This window comes from Micromys minutus (genome assembly GCF_963924665.1).
Source record: "Micromys minutus genome assembly, chromosome: 8".
Lineage (NCBI taxonomy): Eukaryota > Metazoa > Chordata > Mammalia > Rodentia > Muridae > Micromys > Micromys minutus.
The window spans coordinates 26,233,968-26,250,362 of NC_137977.1; the positions used below are offsets into that span (position 1 = coordinate 26,233,968).

General features: G+C 47.2%; 1 protein-coding gene across 3 annotated transcripts in view; it reads left to right on the plus strand.

Moving 5' to 3' along the window:
- The window catches only part of ARHGAP26 (Rho GTPase activating protein 26), a gene marked incomplete at its 5' end in the record, with an annotated part of 370,628 nt that overhangs the window by 108,157 nt on the left and 246,076 nt on the right, over positions 1-16,395 (plus strand). For all 3 annotated transcript variants that reach the window (XM_080920301.1, XM_080920302.1, XM_080920303.1), the window contains 5 exons: positions 4,784-4,885; positions 6,081-6,191; positions 11,886-11,990; positions 13,293-13,422; positions 14,910-15,010. In XM_080920301.1, coding sequence (XP_080776427.1) covers positions 4,784-4,885; positions 6,081-6,191; positions 11,886-11,990; positions 13,293-13,422; positions 14,910-15,010 — 549 coding nt within the window. The remainder of the gene's footprint in view (positions 1-4,783; positions 4,886-6,080; positions 6,192-11,885; positions 11,991-13,292; positions 13,423-14,909; positions 15,011-16,395) is intronic.

Genomic DNA, 16,395 nt, shown 5'->3' on the forward strand with positions numbered 1-16,395 from the left:
TTACACTGCCGTGCTTGTATTGAAGGTAGAATGGACTCATGAGGGTGGCGGTTAAGGGTTGGCCTAGAGCGGGGCTGCTTCTTCCAAATTTCACTTCTTCAACTTGCCTGTGAACTTGGGGAAGTTTCTAAACCTCTACATCTGTATTTCCTCATCTTTGAAAGGGGATAAAACCTTACCCTACAGAGTTCTTAGGAATCAATGAGTGAATTCATATAAGGTACTTAAAGTAGTATGTATTCATGGCTATTTGAACAGAAGGACAATGTTCATCATTCATTCATTCACCTGTGGCTATAACATGAGCTACACACGAATCATTAAGAGTAGACACGAAAAGCTGAAGAGGTGGCTCAGTGGACTAGTGCATTTTCTTTCACAAAGGACCCGTTGGTTGCTCACAACTGTCTCTAATTCTAGATCCAGGGTATCTGATGCCCTCCTCTGGCCTCCGAGGGCACTATATTCACATGTAAATCCTGCCCCCCCCACACTTAAAAAATAAAACAAAAACAAGTAATAAATGTGAGAGCCCAGCAATTAGAGTTGGTGAATAACAAGCAGATATGGTTGTTCTGGCTAAAGAGGAAGTTCCAAATTGTGGTATGTGCTCAGGGAGGGTTTCTTTCATCAAGCTGGTACGTGCAAGTCAAATGTTGCATTTGATATAGAGGAAGTGGTTGTGGATGACAAATACTTTACCATCATCAGCATTACCACTGCCAACCACCATGACCACCGTTATCACCATTACCACCATTGCTGTTACTGTCACTAGCATTATCACCTCTACTACCACCATTGCTTCATTAGAGTTTCTGTGGCTGGGATAAGCACCATTTCCAAAGGCAGCTTGAAGAAGAAAGTGTGTCACCAAATGATGTCAGGGAAGGAACTCAATGCAGGAACTGAAGCAAAAGCCAGGGAGGAGCACCGCTTACTGCCTTGTTCCTCATGGCTTGTTCCTTGTAGCACCTAGGACCACCGTCCACATCAATCAAGAACCAATATGGTGGTAGCATTTTCTCAGTAGAGGTTTGTTCTTCACAAATGGTTCTAGTGTGTGTCACTGACATAAAATTTGCCAGTTCAACCATTATCACTTCCACCAATCATTACTACCACTACTAACTAGCAACATTATAACAAGTACCACCACCATTACAGTGATAGTCACTACCACTACCAACTGCATTAGTGTCACCATCAGTACTACCAGTGGCTCTGTGACTTCCATTATCGCACCATCATTACGGTTGGAGTTTAATTCACTTAATCCAAGTGTCTCTGTGAAGAGCGCATGTTCTTATTTTATTGCAGAGCTGTGATCCGGAAGATGAAACTTGAGCGACAGGTCTTGTCTAGTCACCCTGTGTTTGTAGAGAGAAAGTTGAGCCCTAGAAAGTGATGGTAGTTGCTCAGAACTTGCCACTTGAGTAGGAATTATTCCAGGATCCCAACCCTGTTCTTTATCTGCTCCTCAGTGATGTCTCTCTCTGGAAGGTAGAAGACTACCTTGAGTCCAAAGTGTCTAAATAATACCCTGCCCCACCTTAAGACTGTTACCTTAATGTGATGGTTAACATTGACTGCTAACCTGACAGGGTCCGAAACCTCCAAAGAGGTAGTTCTCTGGGCATGCTGGAGAGGGATTGCCTTAATTAGGTGATTGAGCTGGGAGTGCCAATCCTAAGTGTAGGCAGCAGCATCTCCTGGGCTACAGAAAAGTGAGAAAGCTAGGGTCTGGGTAAATGGTTTAGGATGTACTTCTTGGTTATTGGCACCCATGTTGGGCAGTTTACCATCTGTAACTCCTGCTTCAGGGGATCCTTGAAGTGGAAACTTAAGGGTTTGCTGAGGCAAACACGTGAAGGAACATTTAGCTGAAGTAGACACAGGTGAAAGACTAAGGCAGACTCCTGAAGGAATGTTTGACTGAAGCAGACACAGGAGAGAATATTTTGCTAATGCGAGCATATGAAAGGACACATGATGAAGGATCCTTTGCTAATGACAGGCATGTATTGCTCTGCCTTACATTGCCCAGCTGAGCTCCATTTGTTGGGACTCCATAGAGAGAAATACACCAAAAAACTTGTGGTGGTGTGCTGCAGTTTCTTGCTGCTTCCTCGGACTCAGGCTGACTGGCAGAGTGATGTCAGCTGAGACAGATGCACGTGCTGGGCAAGACCCGAGGAGAACATACGTTTAGAAGGCGTATATAAAGGACGCTGTGGACAGTGATGGAGGCCGAGCTAGGCTTGCTGGTACAGCTAGCTGCCCAATGCTGGGTCTCTAGTCTTCGCTGATCTTTGTGTCCCGGAGAGAGGCACGACTGAGAACTTCTGGTCTCTCCTACTGACAGGAGCCTAGGCCGAGGCCTGGCTGTCTCTGCTAGGTAGTACCGCCACTGCTGGTTTGTGTTTGCTCTCCTGACCCTACCAGACTGGACGGCTAGTGTCTGTGAGGTGCTTGTGAGTGGATCGAGCTGCCGCTGACCTGTGAACTGAACTGCCGATTTCCAGACAACACAGACGGGAGTTGCTCCAAGGGACCTTTCTAATCAGGTTCACTCCCCCAACCCCCATGTCTTTTTCTTTTCCACTACCGCTGGCGGGGAGTAGGCTGCAAGGGAGGTTAAAGCATTTAAGAGCCATCATTAAAAATAGGTTTAAAAAATTAAATTTACAGATCCTACTCCCCGTTCTGGCCATTTTGGGCATCTGGAACTTAGATGTCCATTCACATGTACATACACACACACACACACACACACACACACACACACACACGCATAAATACAAAATAGAAACTAAAATAAATGTTGAAAAGTAAAAGGGCTGGAGCTATATCTTAGCAGTTAAGTGAGCACATACCCTTCTTCCAGAGGGCCTGAGTTCAGTTCCCAGCATCCAATCAGGTGGCTCGTAACAACCCGCAACTCCAGTCTTTGGGCATTGGACTTCTACCTAGGCTTCCAAAGGCACCTGCGCTCATATGCACATACCCTACATGGACACACAGAGACGCACATGATGGAAGTAATATTTCCTCAAGAAGAAAAAGGAAGCGAGCTGAGGGCCAGCACTAGACTCCCTCTGTATCCCTGGCCCTGGTTGCAGTGTGACCAACCTCAGACTCCTAGCACCACGACTTACATACTTGCTGCTGCGGAAGTGAGCCAGAACAAACCCTTTCTCACCGAGGTTGCTCTTGTCAGGTGTTGTGTGATAGCACTGAGACAGGCTGCTGGCATACTGTGTCTTAGGGCTTTCCCTGCAAAGGCCTTGGCACTGTCTTGTCATTAGGGTGACTGCTTTTTCTTCTGTCTGTCTGTCATCTTCTCTAAAATATGGCTATCCATTGGCTATGGACTGCGGAGGCTCCAGTCCCCTAGAATGTTACAAATTGCCAGTGACTCATGTCTCCTGGCCTTCCCCAAGCTCTGGGCAGTGGCACTTCCTGGCCCCAGGATGCTCTGTGGGGTTGCTGGCCAGTAGGCTGGTGAGAGTGGATATGTGATATGAGCATTGAACAGAGTTGGGATCCAGCTCTGAGCGTGTGGGTTAATGGGTAGGAGATGTTTGCCCAGACCGTTCTCAGACTTGGAGGGGAAGTGTTTTCTACAAGTCTTTTCCTCATTCACATTTGCTTGCCTCATGGTTTGAGTAGGAGTAGGCTTTTAAGCCAACCTCAGATCTGTAGGAATGGATTCATGCCTGCTTAGTGGGTATATGATCCTTTTCTGCTCTCTGCCATGCTTAGGACGTTGCTGTTCACCAGATAAATAAGGGTGTCTGGGAGAATTTGGCTCTGAGTCTTCTGCCCTAAGGCATTAGCATTGCAGGCTCTCTTTTTGGGGAGCCAATGCCCTGCCTCCCCAGGAGGTCTCAGTTCACATCTCCTCTCCCAACTGAGACCTTTCCCAAGTACCCTTTGTTCCTTTTTTTTTTTTTCAGTGTCTGTCTTAGGTTGCTTATTTGCTCCCTGATGGTTGTGTTTCTTTTCCTACTCAGATGCTCCCATCATGAGAGAGGAGGAGTCGCTGTAGTGACTGCTCACTGTGACTTTGTTAGATGGATAGAGAGATGGCTTCTTTATCTGGCTGGAAACACCTTTTTCTACAGGCTTTACAGTTGCACAAACTGTAAACCGTGTCTCAAGTGGGCAGAGTGTGGGCAGATAGTGCTATTCAGCTCTGTCATTCTCTGGGACATTATGCAAGTTGGCTTCCTTCTGAGTTTCCTTACCTATAAAATAGCGAGTAAAAATAGAACCTTGGGGACTTAAGAACTTGGGGAACACAGGTTGACATGTATGCTGGTGGGGGACACAGGTTGACATGTATGTTGGTGGGGGACACAGGTTGACATGTATGTTGGTGGGGGACACAGGTTGACATGTTTGTTGTGAAATTGTTTTTCATCTTTAGACAATGATTTAAGATAATAAAAAATTCTGAACAAAAGGAAAGAGTTTCCATGTTCCATTTCCTTGAGCCACGCTGATGTGGCTGAGGCAGGTCTTTACTGTGCCTTCCCTGTTCTCCAGTCTGTCTTATGCCTGTGGAGTTACACTCCCCAGTGCCTCTTCCCTACTGTTGTCATCATGGCCCCGTCAGTGGGCAGCTGTGATGCTTAGGTGTTTGGTCTGGGAGTTGCCTTCCTCGATGTCCACCTAAGGAGCACTCATCATTGTGGGTAGAGGGAGCGGTCAATTGTGAGGGATCCAGCCACCTCACGCCAGTAACCTTATTCTTTCTCCCCCCCTTCCCTGTCCCCAGGAAGCCAAAAAGAAGTATGACAAAGAGACAGAGAAGTATTGTGGCATCTTAGAAAAGCATTTAAATTTGTCTTCCAAAAAGAAGGAATCCCAGCTACAGGAGGTAAGAGATCATAGAGCCCCTGCACGGTATTGGCCTGTGCACAGCACACAAGGCCCCCGGGCTATTTGTGAGCCAGTACCTGACTGGAGGAGAGCTGAGAAGCTGCCCTGAAGCCCCCTCAGGGCCACGCCCTCCTAGCCCCGCCCTCTTTTGTGCTCTCTATAACTAAGTGGCAGAGAAGCTCAGTGCTGCCCCCTACCTCCCGAGTGGCTGTGCCTCTTTCTGGGCGTGTCTTCCTTTCCGGCTGGGTTCTGCCTTGCTCTTCTCCTGCCCTTGGTCTCAAGGCTGCACTAGGGCAATCTTGACCTCCTGCCTCGTGTCTGTGACTTACAAGACTGACATCAGAGATAACTCTGGTTATGTTTCCTTAATAATAATATTTTATTGTTTTAATACAGTACTTTCATACATGTATTTTAAGCATTGTTAATCTTTTTTCTAAGAAAATATTCTTTGATTGAGCATGGTGGTAGAAACCTGTGATACCAGCACTCGCTAGGTCAAGGAAGGAGGATTATGAGTTCAAGGCCAGCTTGGGCTACATAGGGAGGGACCCCGTCTCAAAAAACAAGGGGTTCAGAGTGTAAGCTTAACAGAGCGTTAATACCATAGGCTAGTCTCTAGCACCACCATACAAAAGAAAGACAACATTCTCTGACTTGCTCCTGGTTTCCTTGGATTTTAATTTAAAAGAACATCATTGTAATTTGGAAAGAAAACTGCCTCCATTTTCACTGTTTGAATTTATAAGTCCATGAGGGAAGCTCTAAATGGGCCGCAGCATGGAACGATGCTGCCATCTAGTGGACAGCGATGGTATTTTAAAAAGCAGTGTGTTCTTCAATGGCTACTAAATTTGCACTCAAAATAGTATTTGTACTTCAACTAGAATTTACTGGATGCTTCTATGGGTGTTTGTCTTTTTTCAGGACATGGGTGTTTTTGTTGGAGTTAAGAAATGTGTTTGCTATGGTCAGTTACAGTTCTAGAGAGAGAGAGAGAGAGAGAGAGAGAGAGAGAGAAAGAGAGAGAGAGGGAGAGAGCGCACTCATGCATGTTGAATAGCTTACCATTTGTCTTCAGTGTTATGCTGTTTGATTTGTTTCTAAAATTTATCTCTCTGTATTTTTCTCCTAGCATAGCGACTTCCTTAGTTAATGACTTGGTTTCCTGTTAAATTCTGTCTTGTTTGCAGGCAGACAGCCAAGTGGACCTGGTTCGGCAACATTTCTACGAAGTGTCCCTGGAGTATGTCTTTAAGGTGCAGGAAGTGCAAGAGAGAAAGATGTTTGAGTTTGTAGAACCTGTGAGTAGCTGTTTTTTGTTCATCTGAACTAAGCCACCAGGTAATGATGCTGCCCACCCCACAGGAGGAAGTTGAGCCGCCCAGCCCAGGGCTGTGCCTTCTTTTCAGGTGCAGAGCCCTGTCACTTTGGCTTCCTGGACTCTTCCCACAACTCAGTGATGGAGGTGGTACAGTCAGCATCTGCCCTGCCTCTGGCTACCTGCTGATCCATTTGATCTGCAGAGAGACAGTGCAAGCGGGAGTCTGGGAGAACGGCTCCCATACTGTCTGACCGCTCTGCTTGGTCCCACTCTTCCGTCTATGATCCAGATGCAGGAGTAATTGTAGGGAGCAGTGGGATGTGGACCGTAGTGATCCCAGCCTGCCCCTGGCTTCAGAGCAGTCTGACCCAGTCCAATTGGATATGCGGTGATCTCTCACAGTAGATTTGTCATAAGCAAATAGAACAGCACAGATTTGGTTCAGGGACCATAAGGGAATTCAGACTTGGCCAGTGACCCTGGAGGGCATGAAAGAGTCTGACCTTTAGGTTGTCCCATCATTGTTATGGTTTCATTCAGCTGTGGTGCCACTTTGCCTACAGAGGCCCCTGAGCATGGGAGCCACACACGGAAGACTTCATGGAGACTGCAGGGTGACAAGAGCCTCTCAGACCTTTGCCGGTTTCAGATGTCACATAACCTCTGACTTAGACTCACACTTAGGAGTCAGTACAGATTACAGGTCTGACCTTTCCAGGTTGTCTACTGAAAACCCACAGGTGAAGCTCGGCAGTGCCCTGCGTGGGCACTCACAGGGCTCACCCCTAGGTGGGAAGCTAGAGGTAGTCAACAGCTACCAGGGGACCAGGGGAGGGAACGTCAGCTTTTGTCAGGCCTCCGGTGGGTTGCGCCTACTACAGTGGATAACTCTGACTGACTCAGTACTGTGTGTGTGTGTGTATGTGTGTGTGTGTGTGTGTGTGTGTGTGTGTGTGTGTGTGTGTGAGAAAGAGAGAGAGACACAGAGAGAGAGAGAGACAGAGACAGAGACAGAGACAGAGAGAGACACAGAGACAGAGAGATAGAGACAGATATGAGGTTGGGAAGGGACAGGGGAGAGGTTGGGGGAGGTGAAGACTGGACTTTGTCAAAATTTGTTCATGTCTGAAGAATTTTTAAAAAATTAGTCATAAAAAGGACCTAAAAGAAAGAAATATGCTTATTTTGTTGAATGCTATTCCAGCCAGCCCATCTGACTCTTGAGTTTGATCATCCCCATCCGCATATTGAGACAATGAGATATCATACCTATTAGTTTGGGTTGAATGACAACCACAACACCCTCACACACAACAGGCACGTGCTTCTCACACATTTGTCGGCTTGACCTGGCTCATTGGCTGAGCTTTTCTTCCTCTTGTGCTTCCTCCTCCTCTCCATCACCATCATTACATTTTCTTTAAAACGTTGCAGAGGCAATTCCAGCTCTGCTACGTACTAGGTGAGACCTTGCACAGGGTCACATCTAAGTGTTTCTCTATTCCTTTACACAAAGGGATAAAACCAGTACACGCCCTCACAGATGTGTTAAGAATCGGATCATATAATGAAGGCAGAGAAGTACAAACGGACTTATTTCCCATTGTCCCTTTGTACAGTGCAGTTCCAGCAGTACTGTACTGGGCATTGTCCTGGGGGCTCACTAAAAGGCAGCTCACAGGCCCCACCCTTACATACTAGGGCACTTTGAATGTCTAACACTTTGAAAGCTGGAACGGCTTGGTTCTTCACTGTGCAGGAGCATCTGACTGACTACTGGCAGGAAAGAAGCTACAAGAATCCATTGATTGCTGGGCGCACAGGCGTCGGTCATTGAGCATTTAGGTTCCTGGAAGGCTAAACTACGTATATACTGACCATGTTAACTTGTTTCTTAGACAAGAACTCAAAGCATTGGTCTGTGTATATGACTGGTCTTTAGAAAAATAAACACGGGGCATGGGGATGTAGCTTGGCTGATAAAGTGATTGCCTAGAATACTTGAGGCCCTGGACTTGATCCCTAACACTGCAGAGGCCAGATGTGGTAGCACACATCTGTGATTCTGGCAATTGGGAGGTAGAGCAAGAGGATCCTAAGGTCACAGTCATCCTCAGCTATACAGTGAGTCCAAGGAAGGAAAGTTGGACTTTTGAGATATAAACCATTTGTCCATCCGTCCCTCCCTTTCTCCTTCCCACTGCCCCGTCCCTCCTTACTCCCACCCACCCAGTCTGCGTGCTGAATGAAGCCTGTATCTTCTTGTTTGGGCATCTCATGTTCTAGAGGTATACATTGCAGACACCAACACCTTGATGTCATGAAGCTGAAGCCATGTTCCACCTGTGCCTTGAGTTTTCATACCTGAAGGTTGGTTAGAGCTCTTGAGAAGTCCCACTGATCACTCTAAGCCCCCTCCCCACATTTCTAGGTCCCACAACCTCAGAGTTTTATCACAAGTACTTACACCACTGAGTCTTTCCCTCCTTCCTCATTCTTTTATCCCACTGTAAGGCTTCATTCTGTCCTTGCTGCTTCCGGTATGGGGCTTCCCCGCTCAGTCTGTCCCTGACCATAGTGTGCAATGTGTCCTCTAACACATTCTGACTGTCTCTTTACGGAGCAGCTCCTGCGCACCGTGTGGTGAGTAAGCCCATCCCACCTCTGATTGGGTTTGACTTCCGACATCCCTGAGAACTAACACATTCCACTGCTGCTTTCCTGGTGAAGATGGGTGAAAAGAGTGTGTGTCTCACCCAAACCAGACTTTTCCTCACGCAGCAGCCCACTGTCCTCTCTCGAAAGGATAATAATTCTTGGCCACTGTGTTGGTTTGCTGGGGCCACTGCAACAAAGTACTCCCAACAGGCTGCCTTTACGTAGGAGTTCTGGATGGAGGAACTCTGAGTGAGGTGTTGGCAGGGACATGCTTCCCCGGAAGCCTATGGAGAATGGATCTTTCTTTTTCTCCCCTAACTTTAGTGGTTTGCCCACAGCCCTTGGCATTCCAGTGATTTAGAAATGCCTCCCTGTGTTGGGGTAGAAGCATTTCTTGTGACAGTCTGCTCTTGTCCTCCTGTAAGGAGGTATAGGGGGACGATGCTATGGGAGAAGATGCAGGGGACGATGCTGTGAGGGAAAAGAAAGGACCCAAACGACAGCACACAAGGAAGATGACTTTATTTATTAGTTTATATTTTTATATAAGTTATTTTATATTCCCTATAAAAAATAAGACCAACGGAAGTGAAAGCCAATATAAATCTTAGCAATCCACCCCTCTTCTGCCTCAACAGGAGGAACCTAAACAGTGCTTAGGTTCCGCTGTTTGAGAAAGTGTAATACAGAGTAACACAGGCCCTGTTTACATTCAGTGAAAGGAAGGAAGGCTGAGCTCACAGCAGTGGCTCGAGGTTGATGCTTCTCTTGGGCATCAGCTTAAAGAACATAAGAGCTGGAGATGGCTCAGCAGCTGGGCGCTTTGGCTGCTCTTCCAGAGGACCCACGCTCACTTCCAGCACCCACGTAGTGGCTTGTAGCCATTTGTAATTCCTGTTTCAGATGATATGATGACCTCTTCTGGCCTCTCTATGCACTGTGTGCACACATTGAGTAGACATTCATGCAGGTAAAACACCTGAACTCATAAGACAATAAAACAGTGGGAAATTTCAACAGAAAGCAGGTTCTTAGGGCCTGGGAGCAGTGTGGAACCCAGCATTTCAGCTGTGCCTGCAGGGAGGGAGGAGAGGGAGCAGCCTCCCGGTGGATACCTGGACATCAGCAGAGCCCATCTCCTCGTTGTGGAGTTGTCCAGAAGGAAAGGGACATGTGCCGCCTTCTCAGGAAAAGTCATGGAGAGGAAGACCTGAACCTCTCGTTACCTTTGAAAAAAAAAAAGTTCAGTACTGGCCTTTGCTACTCTAGGGCCTTAATGCTTAGTTACTGCTGTAACTAAGTTACTGCTAGATATTTTATAGACAGCGAACCCAACGGTGACTTCCCCCATCAGGTTCCAAAGTGACAAAATGGTGGGAAGTCACACTGCCAATTTAATATGACTTTCCGGAGTTGTTAGGGACAGCACCTAGGTCTTATCCATAATGTGGAGATTTGCACACCCATCCTTAGTATATACGCCAGTTAAAGCAGAGGTAATTGTGAAAAGCAGAGAAAAGAGATTCATGCAGTGTGGCCATGTTGGAAAAAGGAACAAAGAAAGAGTTCTAGTGAACCTGCCTCCCCAAGTCCATCTCGGAGGCCCCGAGACAAGGTTTGGGTTTAATAGAAGAAAAGAGGTATTCATAACTAAGAATTTCTGGTCCAGGCCCAATATGGTCCATCATTGTCTCCAGTCTGTCCTACAACGGGTTGTCAGAACTATGTGCAAGTTTGTCCTCACTGGTCCCAGGTTTCAAAGGGACACTTTCCTTCTCCTTGCATGAGATTCCTGGGGAAATCTGTTCCAGTAGCCCGGGAGCCAAAGGCAGGGGTACAAGCAGCACTTCCTAGAATGTTCTCACTCCTGCTGTTGTGGTTATACTGTTTATGATTGGCTGGGCTGGGCATACGGTTCATCCTGAAGGTGACACTCCTCCTCTGGTGCTAACCACTCCTGCCAGAAGCAGGGCGAATGGAATCCCTTCTCAGGCCCCCAAAGAACTGCCTCTTTGAAAAGCAGAGTGTATGTGGGGTAAGTACAGATATGTTCATAGAACAGCACAGAGGACAGTAGATGCATTTCTGACCAACGGGTGTAGCAGGGGCTGGAGGTCAGAGAGGACCACTCAGCCTACCCGGTGTGCCTTCAGCAGCCCAAACAGCGCAGGTCCTTCTCAGCTATGGTCTATCATTCATTGTAACCTTCTTCCTGACAAAACTGAAAGCAGGCAGTCTGGGGGAGGACTTGGGAAGGGCTGGGAGGCTCATTTGTCAGCTTTGTGAAGAAGTACATACTTCTGGTTGTTGTACTTGTAGTGGTTGTCGGGAATATGAAAAGTTCCGTGAGCATTGTGGTGAGCTGGTGTTTTCAGCACTCGGTGTAGGGGAAAGTAGACCACTAGCATACTTGCCCGTTAGCCTTCGGGGGTTAAGTCAAGGTACCCAGTATAACATCAGGGAGGTGAATAGTCACTTCATAAGGGAGCTCTAACTGCATACTGTGGGGAAGTTGAAGAAAGAACCCAGAAATGCCCCTTGGCTGAGCCTGTCTTGGGCAAATTTCTGTGATTTGACTTTGCTCAACAGGTCACAGGCTCAGAGCACACCAGCTCCTTTATCATGTTCTGACTGCATGTAACAACCTGGTGTTATTAATGTTCCCGAAGGCAGCCAAGGTACAGCTCCAGACTTTAGTTTCTAAGAGGCGATGTTCTTAGGCAGTGGTAAGCATTGATCCCAAGGAAACAGGTTTCCAATCTCAGCCAACACTCACTATGACTGAGGGAGGAAGTGACTCACTCTCCGGAGGTGCCTCCTTACATTTAAGGTCCTGTTAGCACTTGGGGGTTTGTGAGCATTCAGGGACACAAGGTGAGGGAGGACAGTGTCCTGCCCACAGAGCTGCTCTGTGTGTTGTCCTTAGTACTTCTGTACTTCCCAGACAGCCTTGGAAACTCAGATCTTTCCCTGTCACCCGGCCTGTATAACCTCTGCCTTTTCCCCCTCTCCACAGCTACTGGCCTTCCTACAAGGACTCTTCACTTTCTATCACCATGGTTATGAGCTGGCCAAGGATTTTGGTGACTTTAAGACACAGTTGACCATCAGCATACAAAATGTGAGTGGGGGTAGGGACAGAAGAAAGAAACAGGAGAGGGTGTGTTTGGCATGAGGTGTGTGCAGTGGGGTCCCGGCTGGGTTCTAGAATGCAAGATGGCGCAGATGTACCGTTTCTGTTCCCGGAAGCGTTGCTGCTGGTTATGCCTGTTTTTCATAGCACTGTCAGGATTTCCTTTGGCAGTGGAAATCCCAGCTCAGCCCAGCCCTGTCTCGCTGCCTTGTGTGTAAGCAGCTGCCTGGCCACCCCAGGCCTTATGTGAGTGTCCAGGAGCAGGAAAGGGAGTTGGCCTGAAGCTCCAGTAATGTGCTTTTGTCTAGTTCTTAGCAATACTGACAGGGCATCTACATCAGTACCCCCAAATACAGTTGCCTCTCTGGCTTGAACATGGGACCTTTGAGTGCAGAGTTGTTTAGGGAGTTTGGGCCATAAGTCATGGGGTAAGCTCTCTTCTCAAAATCTGTGATTGAGCACAGGTCTCTAGGTGCTCCCGTGTGGGAATTAGATGGAGGTATTTCTGCATGGCTTCTACTGCAGGGCCTTTAGAAGTCTGGAGCTCATGTAGTTCTCTGTTGACTTGGAGAACAGGAAGGTGAAATATGTTAGAAATGGTTTCATGAAGCATAAATCCCACTCCTTTATTCTGGGGGACGAAACAGGAATCCTCATACATGCTAGGCAAGCCGCACTCCAGTCCTAGGGGTCTTCTGAGGGCAGGCTTTGAAAGAGATGCACAGGCAGTCAGGAGCTCTGAGAGACTGAGCATGGAGGGTGGTGGGCCGTAGGGTGCAGCTGCATCGGGAGGCTTTAGGCTGTGCCTCTGGGGTTCTGAGACCTGGGTCGAAGCTAAGAGTTTCTTACTGAGGGAAAGACCTAGAAAGCCAACAGCACCCCTTTTATGAGGGATGCCATCTGTGAAAGTCTATTTCCTGCAGCTGGAACTGTGAGGACCATAACCCCGCAGATGTGTGATAGGTGGGCCATGTGAGTCCCCCGTTCTGGAATGCTTGTTTAAATGTCCTCTCCTGGTCCAAGAGTCACCACTTGGTTTTCAGGAGATAAGCTGGGTGTTTGCATGCTTTCTAAATTTCCTCAGTGATCTTGGTGGTTGCTAGAAGTTCGAGTCATTCAGACATGGGACTGTAGAGCAAAGCTGTGCTTTTGCAAATGAATATGTGTCCATTTCCTGGAACATTGAATGTCCCTTATTTGCTTTTTTGACCTAAGGCTGGTCTTCTGAATGATTAAGAGATTTTAGTTTTCCTTCATTTGATCATTTGAGTAAAATCCCTTTCATCGCAGACAAGAAACCGCTTTGAAGGAACCAGGTCCGAAGTGGAATCTCTGATGAAGAAGATGAAGGAGAACCCCCTCGAGCACAAGACCATCAGCCCGTACACCATGGAAGGGTACCTGTACGTGCAGGAGAAGCGTAAGTGTGCTGCCTGGCGGGGTGGGCTGCACTGGCAGCCTTGGGCAGGCATTGCTTCTGGAGATGCCTGCAGATCCTTCTTATCTGTCTGTCTGCACATCTGCCTGACCATCTGTCCATCCACATCTTTCCACTGCCAATAACATCGTAAGATTCACATTTCACTCACAGGTTGTTATCTATCACTTTACTTACCTTGACATCTACACTGTCTAAGACAAAGCATTTCTGGAATTTTCCTGTTGTGTAGTTACTGGAACTCCCACCAAGCTCTGAGAATGTTTAATATTTTTAAAATTGCCTTTAATGACCCAGTGTAAATGTTAATGTATTGTGTGCGAATACATGCGTGCATGCTAACCTCAGATGGTGTTTCTCAGGCCACACTCACGAACTGGGTTTTTTGGAGCAGGTTTTCTTTTGGCTTGAAGTTCACTGAGTAGTAGGCTAGGCAGACTGGCTAACAAGCCCCAGGGCTCTGCCTGGCTCCACCTTTCCAGCTGTGCCCCACTAAGCCTGGCTATTTTAAAAATGAAATTTGAATTGATAAGTTCTGTGTGGGTTTCCGGGATCTGAGTCAGGTCTCTATGCTTGACAGACAAGTACTTTATTAGCTCATCTGTCTCTTCAGCCCCTACGCTGCCTTTCCAGGTTATTAAATGATAGCCAATACTTATATTTGGCAGTCATGTGAAACCATTAGTAACTATTAAGTGACTGCTTACTCTGTTTGCCCGGTGCTGTTAATTTTGATCATTTCTAGTGAGTGAACATCTAAAGCCAGTATCGATTGAAGTCCTTGTAGGCTGATGATGCCTTCTTCCTCTAATAGCATGTTGTCCCTAAACATGAAGGAACTGTCCAGGCACTGGGTACAGTTAGAGACTTTGACAGGCCTTGGTGCTGTGACACTGCCCTCTTTCCTCAGGGAGAATTTTGAGACAGGTTGCATTTAGCTGTTTCGTCACTTCCAGTCTGCATCCCTAGCGTCTCTGAGGTTTCCATGTCTGCCTTTCAGATCTTTTTGAGTTCTGCCGAAGTAAAAAATTAGGGGTTTAGAAATAGGTCAGAACCCCTGAGGTTAGGCACTGGGCAGCTATGTGGGAGGCATGACGTCATTGCCCAGACAGAAATGGTGATTGACACTTGGAAGAGCATTTCCGTACCCTTTCCTCGGTCACCTCAGTCATAGAGACGGATGGTGGGAGGGAGAATCCATTTTCCCAGGGACCCCATACTTTCCCTGTGCCTGAAGACCCACTGAGTGTATTGTGCTGGGAGGTCGGGATCCCGTCTATCTGCGTGGGGAAAACACTGTTTGGATTCCACTCTCAGCCTTGGGATCAGATTTCTCTGTTTCAGTTTAGCCGTGCCGCATTTCCCCTGAGACAGTGCCAGGTGGACGAGAGTGTTCTGGCTGAGCACGGCGGCCATCTCTGTGTGCAGCGGACGCATGTAGGTGACTAATAGGCGGTGTCCCCTCGCAGGTCACTTTGGAACGTCCTGGGTGAAGCATTACTGCACATACCAACGCGATTCCAAACAAGTCACCATGGTTCCATTCGATCAAAAGTCGGGAGGAAAGGGGGTGAGTGCGCGGTGAAAATGTCTTTCTTGGTTTGCTCAGCAAACAGGTAACAATCACGGCACACAACACGTGGCTAAGAGTCCAATATTTCCCTGTAAAACCCTTGGATTTTGTGCAGGAATTCCAGGAGGCCTATTGACCCCCCCCAAATGGTTAGAATAATCATTGTTAGCTTACTGACGTAACTGTAATTATGAGTCTTTTATTTTACACGCACACATTACTAAACGTGTCACACAGCAATGAGGTACTAGAAAGTCATGGTTGGCTGATGACATCCTTTGGGGCTGATTTATGCCTCTTCTGCTGGATCCCTGGAGGTGCCAGTGGACAGTTTGCAATCAGTTATTTCTGTGTAACAAATCCCCCCCCTAAACTTTGCAACTTTTAAAATCATACCAACTATCTCAATAATTCTGCACAGCCTTTGTGGGCTAGGGGTTTGGGGGACATTGGATGGGCAGGAGGCTGAAGTTCAGGTCAGTCTAATAGTACTGAGGATGGAGACTGTGGATCTGAGACAGCTTGAGGCTGGCCAGACATAACGCTCTTCCTCCACCCGCCCCTCTTCTTTCTGTGGGGTAGAAGATACTGTGTGGCTATGTAGAGGAGACTTCAGGTTAGGACAGGCTTCTTCCCTTTGCAGAACTACTGCCTCTTGCCTGCCTCGGACAGTTGTCTCTGCTGGGTTCTCAGTACAGAGATGATCTGTGTCTCCCCTGGGTTGTCTTCCTACCTAGTCTTTCCTTAGTACTCTGTATTTCGTCATGTCCTAGGATGGGGTATTATTTTTTTAAGCCGATTGCTTGGAAATTTTTTTGTCCACCTTGGATTTATGGTTTTACCTTAATTCAGAACTGGAAGAATGTCTTCAGTTAATAACCTTGAATTTTGCTGCTAATTCCTTGTGAGTATACTTAACTGTTTTAATAAGAGTGTTTATACCTTTCCTCTTCTGCCCATCCCTTTTTCTAAGACAGAGTCTCACTTTGTAGTAGGCTGGCTTGGAACTCGTGTGTGGTCAGGCTGATCTCCAGCCCTAGTGGCTCGTCCTCGATTTTCAGCCTGCATGTTTTAAATCTTTTTCAATATCTGGAATACATTTTGAATAACTTCTGTAGTTCTATCTTTGGTTTAAATAGTTTTTTGTTTTAGTTGTGTCTAATATTTTGGTAAGTTAGTACTCTGCTAGCCCTCCACACTTGGCCTTCTATGGACATCTTTGTGAACTGTGTCGAGTTGGTGTTTGGAGGGCATTCAAGTGCAGAAGTGGAAGGAGCACAGTCCTGGAGACCACACAGGCCTGGGCTAGTGCTGTGCTGTGTGTGCTGTGTGTGCTGTGTGTGCAGTGTGTGCTGTGCTGTGTGTGCTGTGTGTGCTGTGCT